Source organism: Plecotus auritus (assembly GCF_963455305.1).
Source record: "Plecotus auritus genome assembly, chromosome: 8".
NCBI classification, from domain to species: Eukaryota; Metazoa; Chordata; class Mammalia; order Chiroptera; family Vespertilionidae; genus Plecotus; species Plecotus auritus.
The window spans coordinates 110,705,933-110,726,275 of record NC_137782.1 but is presented as its reverse complement, the minus strand read 5'-3'; the positions used below and the strand labels follow the sequence as shown (position 1 = coordinate 110,726,275).

The 20,343-nt window shown below is 45.3% G+C and overlaps 1 protein-coding gene across 5 annotated transcripts in view; it reads right to left on the bottom strand.

Annotated features, from left to right (window-relative positions):
* TMEM131 (transmembrane protein 131) overlaps nucleotides 1-19,741 on the bottom strand; it is a 237,442-nt gene extending 217,701 nt beyond the window's left edge. For all 5 annotated transcript variants that reach the window (XM_080684409.1, XM_080684411.1, XM_080684413.1 and 2 more), the window contains exon 1: nucleotides 19,440-19,741. In XM_080684409.1, coding sequence (XP_080540535.1) covers nucleotides 19,440-19,608 — 169 coding nt within the window. In that variant the 5' untranslated portion in view covers nucleotides 19,609-19,741. The remainder of the gene's footprint in view (nucleotides 1-19,439) is intronic.
* Nucleotides 19,742-20,343: the final 602 nt, after the last annotated feature.

Here is a 20,343-nt window from a genome sequence, read left to right as displayed (position 1 = left end):
CGCCTGGAACTGGGGTTCAGTGCAGTCAGAACTGGGGCTCAGTGCAGTTAGGAGCTTCTGACTCCCTTCCACTAGGGAAAGCCTGTGGCAACCTCCGCAGACTTTGTGCGCCCTGGCGTGCGCGCCTCCAGACCACTGCCCGCCGGGGCTCCCCCGGGTCTCCGAGTCTCCGGGTGCCTTTCTCTCTACCTGACAGTCCAGACTCCCCCTGTATGAGCCTGGGTCCATGGGGTTTCGCCCGGAACTGGGGTTCAGTGCAGTCGGAACTGGGGTTCAGTGCAGTCGGGGGCTTCCTTCCCCCTCCCGCCAGAGAAAGTCAGCCAGGCTCTCAGCCGCCCTTCCTCTCTGCGTGCACAAAGACCCTTTGCCATACCTCCAATTCTCTGTGAGCTTTTCTCTTTCCTTCTAGTTGTAGAATTTCCACTCAGCCAGCTTTCCTGTGGTTCTGGATGGTGTCCGTTCTGTCTTTTAGTTGTAGTTTTGAAATTGTTGTGCGAGGCAGCAGTTTAGGTGCTTACCTATGCCGCCATCTTGGTTTCTCTCTCGTAATTTAAAATTTTCTTCAAAAATTTTCTTCAGCGTTTCAGGGTTCACAGGGAATAAAATATCCTATCTAATAAAGAGGGAATATGCTAATTGACCATCACTCCGTCACAAAGATGACTGCACCCACAGCTGAGGCCAAGTTGCCTTAAGGAGCCTTAACAAGCAATCAGCAGGGACCTGAGGCTACGCCCTCCCCGGCCCGGGGGCTTGACAGGGGACCTAAGGCCATGCCCCCCACCCTGGTGTCAGGCTGAGGGACCTCAGGCTGCGCCTCCTGCCTTGACACCAGGGCGGGGGACCTCAAGCCATGCCCCCCACCCAGCGGGGCTTGATGTGGACCTCAGGCCTTGCCCCCTGCCCCGGTGCCAGGCCAGGGGAACTCAGGCCGAGACCCCCACCAGGTGGGGCTTGACAGGGGACTTCAGGCCACACCCCCCACCCCAGCACCAGGCTGGGGGACCTCAGGCCGCACCCCTCGCCCCAGCACCAAGCCAGGGGACCTGAGGCTGCACCCCCCTACCTGGCAGGCTTGCAGGGGACCTCAGGCCATGCTCCCCACCCAGCGGGGCTTGACGGGAGGACCGCAAGGTGCACCCCCAGTGCTGGGTCGGGGGAACTCAGGCCGTGCCCCCTGCCCAGCTGGGCTTGACGGGGAACCTGAGGCTGCGCCCCCCTGCCAGTGGGGCTTGACGGAGGACCTCAGGCCATGTCCCCCACCCAGAGGGGCTTGACAGGGGACCTCAAGGCATGCCCCCCGCCCCATCTGGGAGACCTGAGGCCACGCCCCCCATCCCGGCGCCAGACCAGGGGACCTGAGGCTACACCCCCTGTCTGGCGGGGCTTGACAAGGGTGGGACTGGCCAGGTCTGGATCTAGCCCAATGGGGGGGGGCTGCCAGGTCTGGGTCTCACACGATTTTGAGGTGCATGTTGGTGGGCGGGAACTTGACTCTGGGTCCCCCTTTTAATGTGCATGAATTTCGTGCACCGGGCCACTAGTTTGTTATATATTATAGTATCTCATTTTACTAGAGATTAAAATTGAGTATTATACTATCATAAACAACCCCCCCACCAGGCGTACTGGACAGCCACAGAGGAATTACAGCCAAGAACAAGCTGATCTGCAGAGTGAGGGAAGGAGGATTGTGGCACACATAGGACTAATGTGAGGATTAAATGAGATAAGGCATGCAAAGCAATTAGAACAGTGTTCAATCAATACAAAGACAGTACTTGATAAACATTAGCTATCATGATCAAATAATTATAGGTGTTACCAATATAGGCAATAACTGCATACATAATGTATTCCTAAAATGGTAAAAACATCAAACTTCAATAAATATTATCATTTCAGAAATACTTATTCTGGTTCATCTTTAATTGCTTATGGTTCACTGCTTCTCCTATCAATACAGAACTCAATGTGCTGAACCCCTTAAAATGGTAGGGACAGGAATAACATGACCCAGTCCTTAACCTCCAGAAGCAGCTGAAAAGGGACTGACAATATTCAGAAAATATTTTCTATTTACAAGAATTTGAAGGATTCCAATAAAATTAAATCTAAACTGCTTCTTCCCTCTTACGCTTTCTCTCTTCAGCAAAATTCTCAGTAACCCATTTTCTCCTCCAGCCATAACCCAAGAAAAGCCCCTCGTAAGTGAGGTAAATCTCTAAATACAAAATAACTCCCCTATGTGGGAAACATAGCTACAGCTGCACTGACTCTGAAAACAGAAGTTACTTCTTGGTATTGCTAACCACTACTTCATGCCCCATTTGCAAATCAAGAAGCAATACTTCACCCAGCATGGTGTGGGTCAGTGATGACCTATGAACCAGGAGTTCATGGTCTGATTCCCAGTCAGGGCACATGGTCTGGTAGGGGGCTTGATCCCCAGTACGGGATATGCAGGAGGTAGCCAATCAATTATTCTCTCTCATCATTGATGTTTCTATCTCTCTTCTCCCTTCCTCTCTCTGAAATCAAGAAAAAACATATTAAAAAAAAAAAAAAGAAGCAATACTTCAGATGAGCCCAAGTCACCAATTCGGATAAGCATTTTTTGAAGTACACACTTTTAAAAAAAGTATATAAAAATACTTTTCTTGATTAAAGAGGGCAGGGGGGAGAAGGATAGATCAATCTCTTAAAAAGCAAAAACCTACATGTTCACAACTCTTAGTTATACAATGACTGAAATCATTTTTTAAAAAATCCAGGTGTGATTTACACTAGCTTCAAAAAGAATAAAATATCTAAGGAGGTGCAAGACTTGTACTTTGAAAACTACAAAACACTGCTAAAAAATTTAAAGACACAAATAAATGGAAGACATCCCATGTTCATGGACCGGGAGACTTAATATTGTTAAGATGTCTATACTACCCAAAGCAATCTACAGGTTCAATGCAATACCTATCAAAACCACAATAGCATTTTTTTTGCACAAACAGAAAAATCCCACATATGGAATCTCAAGGAACCCCAAATAGCCAAAACAATCTTGAAAGAAAACAAAATTTGAGGTCTCACACATCCTGATTTCAAAGCATATCACAAAGTTACAGTAATCAAAATATGTGGCACTGTCATAAAGAGAGACAAATAGATCAATGAAACAGAATAGAGCCCAGAAATAACTGTCATATAAATGGTCACATGGAACAACCAAAATGGCGGCATAGGTAAACACCTAAACTTGCTGCCGTGCACAACCATATAAAAACTACAACTAAAAGACAAAACAGATATCATCCAGAACCACGGGAAGGCTGGCTGAGTGGAAATTCTACAACTAGAAGGAAAGAGAAAAGCGCACTGAGTCCAGTAGGAGGTGCGGAGGTGCAGAAGTGAAGTGTGGAGGTATGGAGGCGCTCGCGAAAAAAGCTGGCAACTGAGTGCCCTGTTGTCTTCGTCTTTTTTTAAAAAAATAAATCTTTATTGTTCAGATTACAATTGTTCCTCTTTTTCCCCCCATAGCTCCCCTCCACCAAGTTCCCACCCCACCCTCTTCCCTTATCCCCACTCCACACTGTCCTCATCATAGGTGCACGATATTTGTCCAGTCTCTTCCCGCACCCCCCACACCCCTTTCCCCCGAGAATTGTCAGTCCACTCCGTTTCTATGCCCCTGATTCTATTATATTCACCAGTTTATTCTGTTTGTCAGGTTTTATAATTACTTGATTTTTAGAATCACTTGTTGATAGATATGTATTTGTTGTCACTTTGTTGTTCATAATTTTTATCTTTACCTTTTTCTTCTTCTTCCTCATCTTAAAGAATACCCTTCAGCAATTCATATAATACTGGTTTGGTGGTGATGAACTCCTTTAGCTTTTTCTTATCTGTGAAGCTCTTTATCTGACCTTCAATTCTGAATGATAGCTTTGCTGGGTAGAGTAATCTTGGTTGTAAGTTCTTGCTATTCATCACTTTGAATATTTCTTGCCACTCCCGTCTGGCCTGCATAGTTTCTGTTGAGAAATCAGCTGACAATTGTATGGGTGCTTCTTTGTAGGTAACTAACTGTTTTTCTCTTGCTGCTTTTAATATTCTTTGTCTTTTGCTCTTGGCATTTCAATTATGATGTGTCTTGGTGTGGTCCTCTTTGGATTCCTCTTGTTTGGGGTTCTCTGCGTTTCCTGGACTTGTAAGTCTATTTCTTTCACCAGGTGAGGGAAGTTTTCTGTCATTATTACTTCAAATAGGTTTTCAGTATCTTGCTCTCTCTCTTCTTCTGGCACCCCCATAATTCGGATGTTGGTACGCTTGAAGTTGTCCCAGAGGCTCCTTACACTATCTTCATATTTTTGGATTCCTTTTTCTTTTTGCTTTTCCGGTTGGGTGTTTTTTGTTTCTTTGTATTTCAAATCTTTGACTTGATTCTTGCGATCCTCTAGTCTGCTGTTGGATCACTGTATATTATTTTTTATTTCAGTCAGTGTATGCTTAATTTCTAGTTGGTCTTTTTTCATATCCTCAAGGGTCTTGCTAAAGTTATCGGCCTTTTCTAGAAAATTCTTGAAAAACCTTATAACCGTGGTTTTGAACTCTATATCCAGTCGTTTGCTTTCCTCCATTTCTTTCATTTGTGACCTGTTTCTTTGTCTCCACATTTTGGCTGCTTCCCTGAGTTGATAGAGTGGCTTTGTGTGCTAGGTGTCCTATAGGGCCCAGTGGCTCAGCCTCCCCAGTTACCTGAGGTGGACACTCTTGGTGCACCCCTTTGTGGGCTGTGTTCACAGTCTTGTTATAGTTAAGCCTTGATTGTTGTTGGTATCACTGGGAGGAATTGACCTCCAGGCCAGTTGGCTGTAAGGATCAGCTGTGTCTATGCTGGGAGAAGTTCGGTGCTGGAGACACCTTTATGAGAAAAGACTTGCAAAAGCCTCTGTGCTCAGCTTGGATGGGGCGGAGTCTCAAGGCGCAGCAGTCAGCAATGGCTTCCCGTCAGCACTGCCCTAAGAGGCCCCTGGGTCTCAGTGTCCTGCATCAATCTCTGCAAGCACCTCTGAGAGAAAGCCGCCCTCAAGTTTCGCCCGCTGCCAGACAGTCCAGTTTCTCCCCGAGTGAGTCTGGGTCCCCAGAGTCTCGACCAGAACTGTAGTTCAGAGCCGTCAGGAGCTTTTGTCTCCCTCCCGATTGAGAAAGCCAGCCACGTACTCAGTTGCTAGCCCTGCTGCGCGCGCACGCCTTGGTACCACTGCCTTCCGTAGTTCCTCTGAGTCTCAGTGCGCTTTTCTCTTTCCTGACAGTCCAGTTTTTCCCCGAATGAGTCTGGGTCCCCAGAGTCTCACCCGGAACTGGAGTTCAGAGCTGTATGGAGCTTTTGTCTCCCTCCCGGTTGAGAAAGCCAGCCGCATACTCAGTTGCCAGCCCTCTCCGAGCGTGCACGAGTCTCGTTACCTCTGCCTCCTGCAACTCCTTTGAGTCTCAGTGTGCTTTTCTCTTTCCTTCTAATTGTAGAATTTCCACTCAGCCAGCCTTCGTGTGGTTCTGGATGATGTCCGTTTTGTCTTTTAGTTGTAGTTTTGAAATCGTTGTGCAAGGCAGCAGTTTAGGTGTTTACCTATGCCGCCATCTTGTTTTCTCTGCGCTGTTGTCTTTTTCAATTGGAAGGGAGATACAAGCTCCCAACTGCTCTGAACTCAGCTCCGGGCAAGACTCTGGGGACCCAGACTCATACAGGGAGAAACTGGACTGTCTGGCATCATGCCAGAACGTGAGGGAGTCTTTCTCTCGGAGGTGCTTGCAGCGATCACTTGTCCCTGCACGGTGCCGTGGGACATAGAGACCTGGGACCTTTCGGGGCAGGGCTGACATCAGCCATTTCTGTTTGCTCCGCCCTGGTGATTCCCTAAGACCCTGTCCCACCCAATTTACAACCTTACCCAAGCTGTGCGCAGAGGCTTTTGCATATGAATGGCCTGGCCTTCTGCAATCTAAAATTACCTAACGAACTGAAGATGGGTCAGAGGGCCCCAGGGATTCCAAAAGAAGGCCCAAGGCTACACAGCAGCTTGCACTGCTTCACAGCTGGGCCTCATCGAGGCACCTCCAAACCCCAAACAAAAAGGAGGAATCTGCAGATCTCTCTGTAGCTCCTACTGGGTGGCCTCAGGCAGTGCCTGACTTTGCACCTCCTTGGAGACCCAAGAGCCAGTGTACCCAGTGGTCAGAGTGAGACCATCCAGATTACAACTCTTCACATCCTTAAGAGACACACTTGGGGGCAGACTCAGTGAGCACCAAAGCCCCCCTGAAGCAAGTCCTGCCCCATGAGGGTGTCTCCAGCACAGAAGTTCTCCCATCGTAGATACAACTGACCCTCACAGCCAATTGGCCTGGAGGTCAATTCCTCCCAGTGATACCAACAACAATCAAGGCTTAACTACAACAAGACTGTGAACACAGCCCACAAAGGGGTGCACCAAGAGTGTCCACCTCAGGTAACTGGGGAGGCTGAGCCACTGGGCCCTATAGGACACCTAGCACACAAAGCCACTCTATCAACTCAGGGAAGCAGCCAAAATGTGGAGACAAAGAAACAGGTCACAAATGAAAGAAATGGAGGAAAGCAAACGACTGGATATAGAGTTCAAAACCACGGTTATAAGGTTTTTCAAGAATTTTCTAGAAAAGGCCGATAACTTTAGCAAGACCCTTGAGGATATGAAAAAAGACCAACTAGAAATTAAGCATACACTGACTGAAATAAAAAATAATATACAGTGATCCAACAGCAGACTAGAGGATCGCCAGAATCAAGTCAAAGATTTGAAATACAAAGAAGCAAAAAACACCCAACCGGAAAAGCAAAAAGAAAAAAGAATCCAAAAATATGAAGATAGTGTACGGAGCCTCTGGGACAACTTCAAGCGTACCAACATCCGAATTATGGGGGTGCCAGAAGAAGAGAGAGAGCAAGATACTGAAAACGTATTTGAAGAAATAATGACAGAAAACTTGCCCTACTTGGTGAAAGAAATAGACCTACAAGTTCAGCAAACGCAGAGAACCCCAAACAAAAGGAATCCAAAGAGGACCACACCAAGACACAACATAATTAAAATGCCAAGGGCAAAAGACAAGGAGAGAATATTAAAAGCAGCAAGAGAAAAACAATGCAGGCCAGAAATGTTCAAAGTGATGAATAGCAAGAACCTACAACCAAGATTACTCTACCCAGCAAAGCTATCATTTAGAATTGAAGGTCAGATAAAGAGCTTCACAGATAAGAAAAAGCTAAAGAAGTTCATCACAGCCAAACCAGTATTATATGAAATGCTGAAGGGTGTTCTTTAAGAAGAGGAAGAAGAAGAAAAAAGTAAAGATAAAAATTATGAAGAACAAGGTGACAACAAATACATATCAACAAGTGAATCTAAAAATCAAGTGAATATAAAACCTGCGAACAGAATAAACTGGTGAATATAATAGAATCAGGGGCATAGAAAGGGAGTGGACTGACAATTCTCAGGCGGAAGGAGCTGTGGGGGGGTGCGGGAAGAGACTGGACAAAAATCATACACCTATGGACAAGGACAGTGGGAGGGGGTAAGGGTAGGGGATGGAGTGGGAACTGGGTGGAGGGGAGCTATGGGGGGGGGGAAGAGGAACAACTGTAACAATCTGAATAATAAAGATTTATTTTTTTTAATGGTCACATGATCTTCAAAAACAAGGGTTTCAATCCTGGAAAAAATGCAAACGAATGATTTTGAACCCTTATCTTACATCATATACAAAAATTAATTCAAAACAGGTTCAAGAATAAAATGTAAGACCTCCACAATATACAAGTGCTAGAAGAAAACATGAGAAAAAAAGACTCATGGCCTTGGACTTGGTGATGTTTTCTTGAATTATATCAAAAGCACAGGCAACAAGCAAAAAATAGACAATGAGACTACATCAGACTAAAAAATGCTCTACATCAAAGGATGCAATCAACAGAGTAAAAAGGCAACCTACAGAATGGGTGAAAACAATTACAAATAATTTATCTGATAAGGGGTTAATATGTAAAATATATAAAGAACTCCTACAACTCAACAACAAAATAACTCAATTTTAAAATCAGTAAGACATACAAACAGTGATGCTTGGTATCACTAATTATTATAGAACTGTAAATCAAAAACCACAATGAGATATCACCTCACATCTATCAGAATGGCCACTATAAAAACTCTTTTAAAAACACTATAAAAAGTAAAATAAGTGTTGGCAAGGATGTGAAGAAACGGAATCTTTGTACACTGTTAGAGAAACTGTAAACTGAACCTTTTGCACTGTTAGTAGTGCAGCTACTATGGAAAACGGTATGGCAGTTGCTCAAAAACTTAAAAATAGAACTACCATCTGATCCAGCAATCCCACTTCTGGGTATATACTAGTATAATTTAAGAATTAAAAGAATTAAGGGGGGATCTCAAAGAGACATTTGCACACTCATATTCATAGCAGTATTACTCACAATAGCCAAGAAGTAAAAACAATCCAAATGTCCAGTGATAGATAAATGTACAAACAAAATGCAAACGTGCTACAAACATTCAAGAGCAGACTTTAAAAAGAGGACAATCCTGTCACATGCTGTAACATGATAAATCTTGAGGACATTACGCAAAGTGAAATAAACCAAAAAAAAGAAAATTCTACATGATTCCACTTATATGGGTATCTAAAGTAGTCAAATTCATAAAAACAAAAAGTAGAATGGAAGTTTCCAGGGACTAGGTGAGGGAAAGAGAAATTGGTAGTTACTGTTTAATGGGTACAGAGTTTAAGTTATGCAAAATAAAAAAGTTCTCAGGACCTGTACCACAGCCATCTGAGTATACTTAACACTATGGAACTGTACAATTAAAAATGGTTAGAATTGTAAGTTTTATGTCAAGTGTTTTTAAAAGTATATAGAAATCACCAAATAAATATAGCAGATTTGACCCTGCATCATGACAGACCATGTAAAAGATCCTCTTAGACTTTAGGCATTTTTCAGACCTTTGCCCTAAGTGATATATACAATATAAATCAAAGAGTTATAGCTTTCTAAAAATCTTTCTAAAGTAATCACACCTACTACTACAGATGAAACTAATTACTACTTAATCCAGCACTTTTCAATCTTTTTCATCTCATGACATATAAACTAATTACTAAAATTCTTCAGCACACCAAAAAATACATTTTTTTGCTGCTCTGACAAAAATGTAAGTATAAATTTGATTCATTCACGTGGGATGGCTACTGTCCTCTTTTTTTTAAAATCTGACCATCTATAAGAAAAGAGGTCAGTGCCCCTGACTGCATAGTCAGTATTGCATGTTTTAAAAATTCTTGCAGCATACCAGTGTGCTGCGAAAATCACTGGTTGAAAATCACTGACTTAATCCAAAAATGCCTTCATTAAGGACAAAGCAACAGAAAATGAATTTCTAGAGCTCCTGGGCCTCTCATGGAAGTCCATCAGAGATTTTGAGAAGCTGATGTCAATGCTGGCTTTCAGAAATATCTCCAATTCCTTTCAATCCATGGCCAGTTTCAGAGAATATTCTACATTTCTAGACAAACATGCCACATCAACCCAGAATTAAAAAGTATTCACAGAATGCAATATAGCCTAATGTAACCTAAGCAATTACCAGGTACCTAAATCATCAATACCAAGTACGTTCCCTGGTTTATCTGTTCATAGGGTCCCTTGGTTTCCTTTTAAGAATGTGCATGGTCCAGAATGGCCTGTGATCATCATAATGGTTAAGAAGTTGAGAGGAAGTAATATGAATGTTGACAGCAAATGCTGGTTTTGCCCAAACTGCCAGGTCTGCTCTCTCCAGCTGGAATACAACACAAGAAAAACTACTACTACCTTAAATACTCATTCAGGATTAGATAGCTTAACTTCTGACCAGATGGCCTGGAATGAAATCCTGGCTCAACTACCTACCAGATCTGTTGCATTGGGAATACAGGCACACCTCATTTTATTCACAGATGTTTTGGTGTTTTATAAATGAAGGCAAAAACCCTCTACCAGCAAAAAAAACTCGCTTCATTGTGGTCTGGAACCCAACTGCAGTATTTCTGAGGTGTGCCTATATTACTTCATTTATTTGTGCCTGGTTCATTATCTATAAACTAGTGACCCGGTACACGAAATTCGTGCACATTAAAAGGGGATTAATTAGAGGAAATAATTTACTATTTCTATTTGCCCTCTCTCTATAATAGAAGTGTCAGAGATGAAAGAAAATTAGTAGAATGTATATGAAAACCTTCCTCCTGTCAGAGTCTGGGGCTCACCAGAGTCAAGTCCCCGCCCATCCACATGCACCTCAAAATCGCATGAGACCCAGACCTGTCCGGCCCCCTGTCATTGGGCTAGATCCAGACCCGGCCAGTCCCACCCTTGTCAAGCCCTGCCGGGCAGGGGGCGTAGCCTCAGGTCCCCTGGCCCGGTGCCAGGACAGGGGCGTGGCCTGAGGTACCCAGCCCAGACAAGGGCAGGGGTGTGCCTTGAGATCCTCCATCAAGCCCCACCAGGTGGGAGACACGGCCTGAGATCCCCTGTCAAGCCCCGCTGGGTGGGGAGCGCAGCCTCAGGTCCCCCCAGCCCAGCTCCGGGAGGGGGGCGCAGCCTCAGGTCCCCCATCAAGCCCCACTGGCAGGGGGGCGCAGCCTCAGGTCCCCCATCAAGCCCTGCTTGGCGGGGGCAGCACCTGAGTTCCCCGACCCAGCACTGGGGGTGCACCTTGAGGTCCCCCGTCAAGCCCCGCTGGGTGGGGGGCACAGCCTGAGGTCCCCTGTCAAGCCCAGTGCTGGGGCGGGGGGCGCAGCCTGAGGTCCCCGGCCTGGCGCTGGGGCAGGGGGAGCAGCCTGAGGTACCCTAGCTCAGCACCAGGACGGGAAGCACTCCTTGAGGTCCATTGTCAAACCCTGCCGGGTGGGGGAGTGGCCTGAGGTCCCCTGTCAAGCCCTGCCAGGAGGGGGGTGCAGCCTGAGATCCCCTGTCAAGTCCTGCCGGGTGGGGGACACAGCCTGAGGTCCCTTGTCAAGCCCCACAGCGGCGTGGGAGGGCGTAGCCTCAGGTCCCTGCTGATTACTTGTTAAGGCTCCTTATGGGAACTTGGCCTCAGCTGTGGGTGCAGCCATCTTTGTGACAGAGTGATGGTCAATTAGCATATTCCCTCTTCATTAGATAGGATTGGAGTTTTATGAGAATCTGAAATCTTAAAATCCAAAAGTTACAAAATAATGATTCAAGTAGTTGTTTACTACTCATTTAGGGAAGAAAAAGGTGGTGTCACCTTATGTCCAATTATAGCGGAATTCCTAACATCTACATCTTAAGTTCAGAGTTTTACATGTACTCTTGATCCTCAATCAAGGTCTTGGATTCGAGAAGGGGAGAAGGTCATTTTAGGTCAACCTTCATTCAAACTGAATGTCTGCTATGCATAAACTGTAGATGTTAACAGGGGTTCTGCCCTACAGAAATTCCAATCTGGGCAAAGAATGGCACTAATAAAATAATTTAAGTAGCTAACTAAGGCAGTACACAATTAAGTTAGAAATGAATGATAGATGAGTAACAAAGATGATGCAAATTCAGAGGGGATTGCAGGACTGAAGAGAAATGGAGAAAGTTGGGAGGTGAGAGCCCATTGCAGTGCCCAAGGCTGGGGGCTGAAAGAGCTCACCAAGAGAATTAATAGGCATTGGTGCTGCCTGGTAAGGAGTCAAAAACGAGATCAATGTGGCAGACAGAATAATCATGGCATTAATAAAAACGGGGAAACTGGAGGTGGCACAAGATAATTCTGCTCTGGGCATGAGCAATGTGTTGGTGCCTAGACATGCACATGAAGGAAGACATCCTCAGGGCAGCTAGAGGACACTGACTGACAACAGGATGATAACCAAGAAGTACAAAGTCACAGAAACCAAGGCAGAAAAGTTTCAAGAAGTAGCTATCAACAATGCCTGACGCTGCCTACAACAGATAGCAAGAGAAAATTCAGCCATAGAAAATAGGCCTCTTGGCAGTCTCGAAAAGACAATCAGAAAGATCAAGCCACATGCAGATGAAGAACTTCTAAAATATCAAGCACCAGCAATAATTTAATTTTCCACAAGAGTAGTTTGGCTTATTACTACTCTAGATGATAATAAATTAGATGATTTTATATCTACCCTACCCCCCCAAAGGTGATCTTTTTGGCAGGTGTCTCTGAGTCCTGCAAGGACTATAAAGAGGAGGAAATAGTCATTAACAAGAGGAAGAGAGGACACTTTCCAACTACAGGATTCCAAGGCTCCTGGTAGCAGCTTTAAACAATATTAATTCTACTTACTAGGCCTTAGATTAGAGTAGCCACTCTACACCCCTAGACAAAGGATTAAAACACCTCTGTTAAGAAAATCACTTTTAAATTATTTTTACATTTATATAAAGTAATAATTTGATTAGAAGAAAGGAAATATGTTTTGAAGAACCAAGATGGCGGTATAAGTAAATGCAGGTACTCACTACCTCCCACAACCACATCAAAATTACCAAAATCCAGAACTACCCTCATTCAGATCCCCTGTCAAGTCCTACCTGAAATCTGGCTGAATGGAAGTCCTACAACTAGAAAGGAAAGAAAGCACAATGAGACTGGTGGTGAGGGGGCGGAAGCCAAGGAGAGGTGGAGGCGCAGAACAGGCTTGTCGGACACCCACTTGTGGTGTTTTTTTTAATCGGGAGAGAGAGATGTGGCTGCAGAGGCCTCCCATGAGAAGCAAGGGGTCCCAGACACACACCAGACCCCTAAGCACAGAGTTCCAGTGCTGGGAAGAGGAGTCTCCACCACTAGGGGCTGTAAAAACAAGCGGGGATTGTGGCTGATTGACACAGAGGCTGCTGGAGACCCAGGGAGTTCCTTTTAAAGGGCCAGCAAAAGACTTACTCAGGCTCAATGCCTCTGGACTCCAATGCTAGGGGTGGTGGCTTGAAAGGAACCTGGGACATTCAAGGAGGAACTGATTGTCTGGCGCATTGGAGCAGGAATTTAGGGGTGGCTTTCTCCCAGATTTAGGGGGTGGGAGTCATTGTTCCTGTCCTAGGATCTCCCCCATTGCAGAGCTGACTAGAAGCCATATCTGAGTTTCCATAAGCTTGGCTCACACTTTTTGCTCTGCCCTGGTGATTCCCTGAGAACCTCCCCTTTGCAATTTGCAGCGCCACCCAAGGTGTTTGCAGCAGCTTTTCCATATGAATGGTCTGTCCTGTTCAAGCTTCAGACTTTCCTAAAATCTCTTAAACAAGCAATAGCTGATGTCAGCATGCCCCATACCTATCAATAAGAGGACCAAGACCCAGCACTAGCACCAGCAGCCTGCCTTACTTCACAGCTGGGCCTTGCCTGGGCACTTCCTAGCCCAATACAAGGGTGGCCCCAGGCAGTGGCTAACTTTGCACCTCCCTGGAGGCCCTAGAGCCAGTGTACCCAGTGGACAGCTTCAAACCATTCCAAATTACAACTCTACACATCCACAAGCAACACACTCAAGGGTCAGACTGAGTGAGCACCAAAGCCCCACTGAAGCAAGTCCTGCACCATAGGGGTGTCTCCTGTACAGAAGCTCTTCCATTGCAGACACAGCTGGTCCTCACAGTCAACTGGCCTGGAGTTCAATTCCTTCCAGTGATGCTAACAGCAATCAACACTCAACTACAGCAAGACTGTGCACTTAGCCCACACAGGGGTGCACCTAGAGTTCCCAGTTCAGGTGACTGGGGAGGCTGAGCCATAGGGCCCTAGAGGACACCTACTACACAAGGCCATTTTACCAATTCTATGAGACATAGCAGCTTTACCCAATACACAGAAATAAACACAGGGAAGCAGCCAAAATGCAGAGACAAAGAAACATGTCACAAATGAAAGAAATGGAAGAAGCAACCTACTGAATACAGAGTTCAAAACAATGGTTATAAGGTTGCTCAAGGATCTTAATGAAAGCTTCAAGGGACTCAAAGAGAGATTCAAAGGACTTAGTAAGACTTTCAAGGATCCAAGTGAGAATGTCAAAGACATGAAAAAGGACCAGTCAGAAATTAAGCATACACTAACTGAAATAAAGAATAATTTACAGGCATTCAACAGTATAGTAGAGGATTCTGAGAATCAAATCAATGATTTGAATATGAGGCAGCAAAAAAACACCCCATCAGAAGAGCAAAAAGAAAAAAGAATCCAAAAATATGAAGATAGTGTTAAGGAGCCTCTGGGACAACTTCAAGCCTACCAACATTTGCAATACAGGGATACCAGAAGGAGAAGACATAGAGCAAGATATTGAAAACCTATTTGAAGAAATAGTGACAGAAAACCTCCCCTATCTGGTGAAAGAAATAGACTTACAAGTCCAGGAAGTGCAGAGAGTCCCAAACAAGAGGAACCCAAAGAGGCCCACACCAAGACACATCATAATTAAAATGCCAAGGGTTAAAGACAAAGAAAGAATCTTAAAAGCAGCAAGAGAAAAGCAGTTCATTACCTACAAGGGAGCGCCCTTCCAACTGTCAGCTTATTTCTCAATAAAAACTTTGCAGGCCAGAGGGAGTGGCAAGAAATATTCAAAGTGATGAACAGCAAGGACCTACAACCAAGATTACTCTACCCAGCAAAGTTTTCATTTAGAATTGAAGGTCAGATAAAGAGCTTCACAGACAAGAAAAAGCTAAAGGAGTTCATCACCACCAAGCCAGTATTAGATGGAAATGTTGAAGGGTATTCTTTTAGAAGAGGAAGAAGAAGAAAAAGATTAAAAATATGAACAATAAAATGGCAATAAATACATTTTTATCAACAATTGAATCTAAAATCAAAATTAAAGAACAAAAAAATCTAATGAAAAAATACACTGATAAATAAAATAGAATCAGAGGCATGAAATTTGGAACAGACTGATGAATCTCAGAAGGAAGGAGGGGGGGGGCGAGGGAGCAGGAGGAGATTAACCAAAGATCTTATATGCATAACATTACCTATGGACACAGACAATAGGGTGGTGAAGGCCTGGGGTGGTGCGGGAACTGGATGAGGAGGGCGGGGCGGCGGGATAATGGAGGTGAATGGGGGACATCTGTAATACTCTCAACAATAGAGTTTTTTTAAAAAGTAAATACTACTCTTAATCAATTCTACTTCCTAAAACAAATTACGTAATCAAATTAGGTTTTTAACTCCTTCTTTTGGCCTTTATTCCTAAGCACTTTGTTTGTATGCTTTGTAGGCAAAACATTTTTATATCCTCCTACACATCTGTCACATATACACATTAAAACAAAATTAAAATATAAATTGCCATCTACTGAAACAGTCATTTCTGGAATTTTATCCAAATTTATATTTACTAGACATATAAAATGACCATTTTATTTATAATAAATTTTAAAAAGCCTGGATTGGCCGGGGGGCTAGGCTTGACAGGGGACCTCAGGCCGTGCCCCTCACCTGGCAGGGCTTGACGGGGGACCTCAGGCTGCGCCCCTTGCCCAGCAGTGTTTAATGGGGGACCTCAGGCCACACCCCCCACCCCAGCACTGGGCCACCTCAGGCTACCTCCCTCCCTGGTGCCGGGCCGGGAGACCTCAGGCTGCGCCCCCACCCCCACCCCCACTCCCACCCCCACCCCCCACGTGGCAGGGCTTGACGGGGGACGTGAGGCTGTGCCCCCCACCCAGCGCTTGGCTGGGAGACCTGAGGCTGAGCCCCCTGCCCAGAGGGGCTGGACAGGGGTGGGGTTGGCCGGGTCTGGGTCTCACCCAATGGGGTTGGGGCTGGCCAGTTCTGGGTCTCCTGCATTTTCGAAGTGCATGCAGGTGGTGGGCGGGGACTTGACTCTAGGTCCCATGGCGCGCCCCAGACTCTGACATGAGGGAGATTTTATATACATTTTACTAATTTTTTTCATCTCTGACACTTCTATTATAAAGGGCAAATAGCAATATTAAAATATTTCTCCTAATTAATTCCCTTTTAATGTGCATGAATTTCATGCACCGGGCCACTAGTTTTTACCATAAAACAAGCAAGCCAAACTTTGGCAGGAGTTACAAGACTAGCATGCACTGGTGGCTTCTGGATCAGAAATAGAGTTCTTTACTATGCCAGAAAAAAACACACAAGAGTATATATCACATGACATGATGCTTTTAAATATATATATATATGTGTGTGTGTGTGTGTGTGTGTGTGTAATGAAAGCTTTATATATATATATGTGTGTGTGTGTGTGTGTGTGTGTGTGTATTTTAATTGATTTCAGAGAGGAAGGGAGATAGAGACAGAAACAACAATGATGAGAGAGAACCACTGGTTGGCCGCCTCCCGCATGCCCATCCCCACATGATGCTTTTTTAAAAAAAGATCCCATTTGCTGGTCATAATGGGCTGATTGGTAAATCAAAATACTACTAAAATTATACATTTAGTATATACACAGATGTATTTTTAATATATTTTCACTATACACACACCTGCTTTCACGATTCTCAATAGCTAGATCTTAGCTTCAAGAAAAATCTTGACACATCCAGAAAAACAAGTTATCTGTAGTAATTATAGTAACCTCTGGCAACTCTTGCAAAGTCCTTACAAACTGTACAGCACAACTAAAACATTCTCAAAGTCCCTTTTCTCTGGACTATTCATAATACAGCCTCATAGGTCAGTAAAGATGGATGTTAAGATATAGTCATGTTAAGACATATAGGATGGTAAGACAAGGAATGGCTCACTGACTTTAGAAAATTAACAACATCTAATCCAAGTATGAAAACCTGCAGTAGGTAATCTAGCTATTTCTGCTGGTTTTCTTCAGGAGACAATGAATTTTATTCTGCTTTTAAGATTTTTTGGTGAAATTATACTGCAATGGAGAAAAACTATACAAACTTACAAAATACCCAGAGAACCATCATTACAATTACAGGTAAATCTTAACTGGAAAAGAAAACTAGTTTACATTACTAAAATAAGCACAAAAATCCCTAGGGTGTCAATGGACAAAGAGAACTCAGTTAACTTCAGAAATCTGCCCAGATTTGCTGAAAAAAATCAACAAGCATCCTTTTGGGGCAAATGCTGTGTTTGTGCCCTGTCAGATGTCAAACTCACAGTATCACAATCATGTGAGAAAATCAATCTCATTTCTCCTACTTAAACAAAAACAATACTAGAATTTGATAAGCAGGAGGTAGAAAGCAAAAGCCATTTTTGGAACTACATTCAGGAATATTTGATATGAACCAGACCCATTCATGATGGGCAGAGGCCTATGTTCTATGTAAGTATAATTACCATCAATATATTAAACAGCTCACTTGTACATTTAATTGTTCACACAGACACAATATTAAACAGCTCACTTGTACATTTAATTGTTCACACAGACACAATATTAAACAGCTCACTTGTACATTTAATTGTTCACACAGACACAATATTAAACAGCTCACTTGTACATTTAATTGTTCACACAGACACAACATGACCACAAGATGTCTGACTCTGCCAGGACCACTGGCTGATTCAATGACTTCTTTTCATACCTTACATCCTGGCAGGCATTCTCCTCACCTGGCCCTTACATTTATGGGGATCAGGGAGGTGCACTAAAACTTATAAACTATACAAATGGGAAATTAGCAAATATAATTTAGGCTGATATTTCTCAAACCATGGATTTGTTTCCTTGTCTATATACAAAGAATTAATGTATAATATGGCTCTTGGAAAAATAAGCAGTAGGATAATACAAACTTAATGTTTTACTAGATTGAATCATTCTTTTATTTCCCTGTGCTAATGGCCCATGAAGAAAGTCATACACTCAAACAAATATTTAATGCCTACGTATGCCTAGCACTGTGCACGGTAAGCAAAGGTACAGAAAAGCAAGGACGCATGCCTGCCAAGGACAACTTTAAACTCAAGGAGAGAAGCCCATTATATTATTGTACTATTTTAGGTTTACTGGACACCAACTACACGCCAGACTGTGCTGGGCACCATGGACACACAAGAACAATCATCTCAGGACAGTTCTGTGACCAATGAACTACCACCACTCCAGGCCTGACTGGTCTTAAAGCATCAATATGTTATTCTGGAAATAAACTTGCATCTGTCCATTAATCCTTTCTATAGATGCCAAGTCTTTGAATACTTTCCACCTATGTTAACCCAGACTAAGGTTGCTTAGGGAGTGAAGTAAGGATACGTAATATTTTGAACAAAAATAAAGAAACAGTAAACGGAAGCACATTTGCACTTTAACATTAATTCGGTTTGCATTTGCTGGTGCTTTCAATAACAATAAAAAGCAAGTAACTTTGGTCATAACGTGGAACATCAAATTTTCTTGCCATGGCAGTTCAGTGTGAAACAAAAGCTAAGCTAACAAGTTTTGCTTAGCTTTGTAAAAACCATTCACTTTCAGTAATTTCTTCAGGAAAACTCTGTGACTCATTTCCCTAGGCTCAAAAACAGGTAGTATTGACAAACTACAGATTTGATCTTCTAGGTGACAAAATAATTTTTAACCCTGTGCAAGTGCCTGTTTACAATCATACAATACTAATGAGAGTTTTTAAAACAGAGGCCAGCCCTTTTGATTGTAAATTATAAAGATTTGCAAACTAGAAACTTTCATATTGAAGACAATGACACCCAGTCACTATCTTAGAATAAAAAATGTAAAAAGACTTTCCATAGCTTCCTGGAACGCTAAATAGAATTGTATTATAGAAAGAACTGTTAAGCTAAACGTCCGCCAACACTGCAAAGCGATCCTGAAGGGGAAACTGAAGAAACCAGATTCCCATCCTACAAATGTTTTAACAAATTCAAAGGAAAATGTTGTAAGCTGTGTTTCGAGGACTTTCCACCAGTCTTGCTATTTTTACTACTACATTTTAAAGTGAACTCTGTTTGCACGCCGTTATTAAAACCGCAACCAAGGAAAAAAGTGTCCTAAAATTTGCCTATAAACAGTAATCAAGTCTAAAAACATGCCCGCCCCCCCCCCCCCCGAGGGACAAGTGACAAGAGTATCCGAGAAGTCAGGAAGTTTTGAAATGGCAGTGACAGAAGACAAGGAGGTCCAGGGTAAGGAATCACGGACAAGAGCAACTCGGTGCGGCCAACGCCACGAGCTGGTCTCCGGAAGGCAAATTCGTCGCTCGGGACCAAGCTCGACCCGGCAACTTCGGCCGAAAAGAGCCCCACGCCGCGGCCCTGCCTCTCGGTGGCAGCCGACAGCGGCCTCCGCGAGGGCGCGGTGACAGAGCCGGGCCGGGGACGCCGGCCGGTGACACCCACCTTCCTTCTCGGCTCGCGCCGCGGCCACGACGAGGGTCATTACCAGGTGCAGCGCTCCCAGGAGGCCGGCGGCCGCGCTCCTCGGGCCCCCGCCGCGGCCGGCCGCGGGTTCCAGACCGGCCCCGGCGGCCGTGGAAGCGGAGGCGGCTCCTCCGGCCCGCTTCCCCATCGCTGCCGGCCGGGGGCCGCCGCGCTCCGAGTCTGGCGCGGCCCTTCTCGGCGAGGTTGCGGCGCGGGCGCCGTGTTCTGGGCTCGGGCAGCGGCGCCGGGGACGAGAGCGGCTCCGGGCCCAGGGCTTCGGCTCCGGGCGTGGGTCTGGGCCCGTGTGTGCGTGGGAGCGAGCGTGTCAGTCACGGCCGCGGCCTCCACATCGCCAGCGAGGAGGCGAGGCAGAGAGGCGGCGGGTCAGGCACGGCGGGCGGCCATACTGGAGATGGGTACGGCCACGGCAGTGGGCGCAGGCCTGCGAGGGGCGGGGCGCAGCCCTGGGCACCGCCCCGCAGCGCCGTCACTGGGGGCCGCCGATCGACTGTCGCCCGGACGCCGAGGGCCCGATCTGTTCGTCAGGCTCTCGCAGGCCCCCGGCTCATCGGCCAGCGGAGGGGGACAGTACAACCCTAACCCGTTCGCTGCCCGCAAGTAGGAGGAGAGAGGGGGCCCGGCGTGGCCGCCAGGACTTATGATGGCGGCGCACGCTTCGCGGAGGCTGTGACGTCGATCACGTGGAGACCGGCAGGCCTCGAGGCGCAGCCGCCGCGGGATGGGGGCGGGGCTGCGGGCGCGGGCGAGGTGGGGCGCCGGGGAGGCCCACACTTCGCTGACGCGGGACCCGTGACCGCGTCCACGACGCTGCAGTGCGGGAGCCTCCAGAGGAGTGAGCGCGCCTGCGGACCCACCCCGAGGC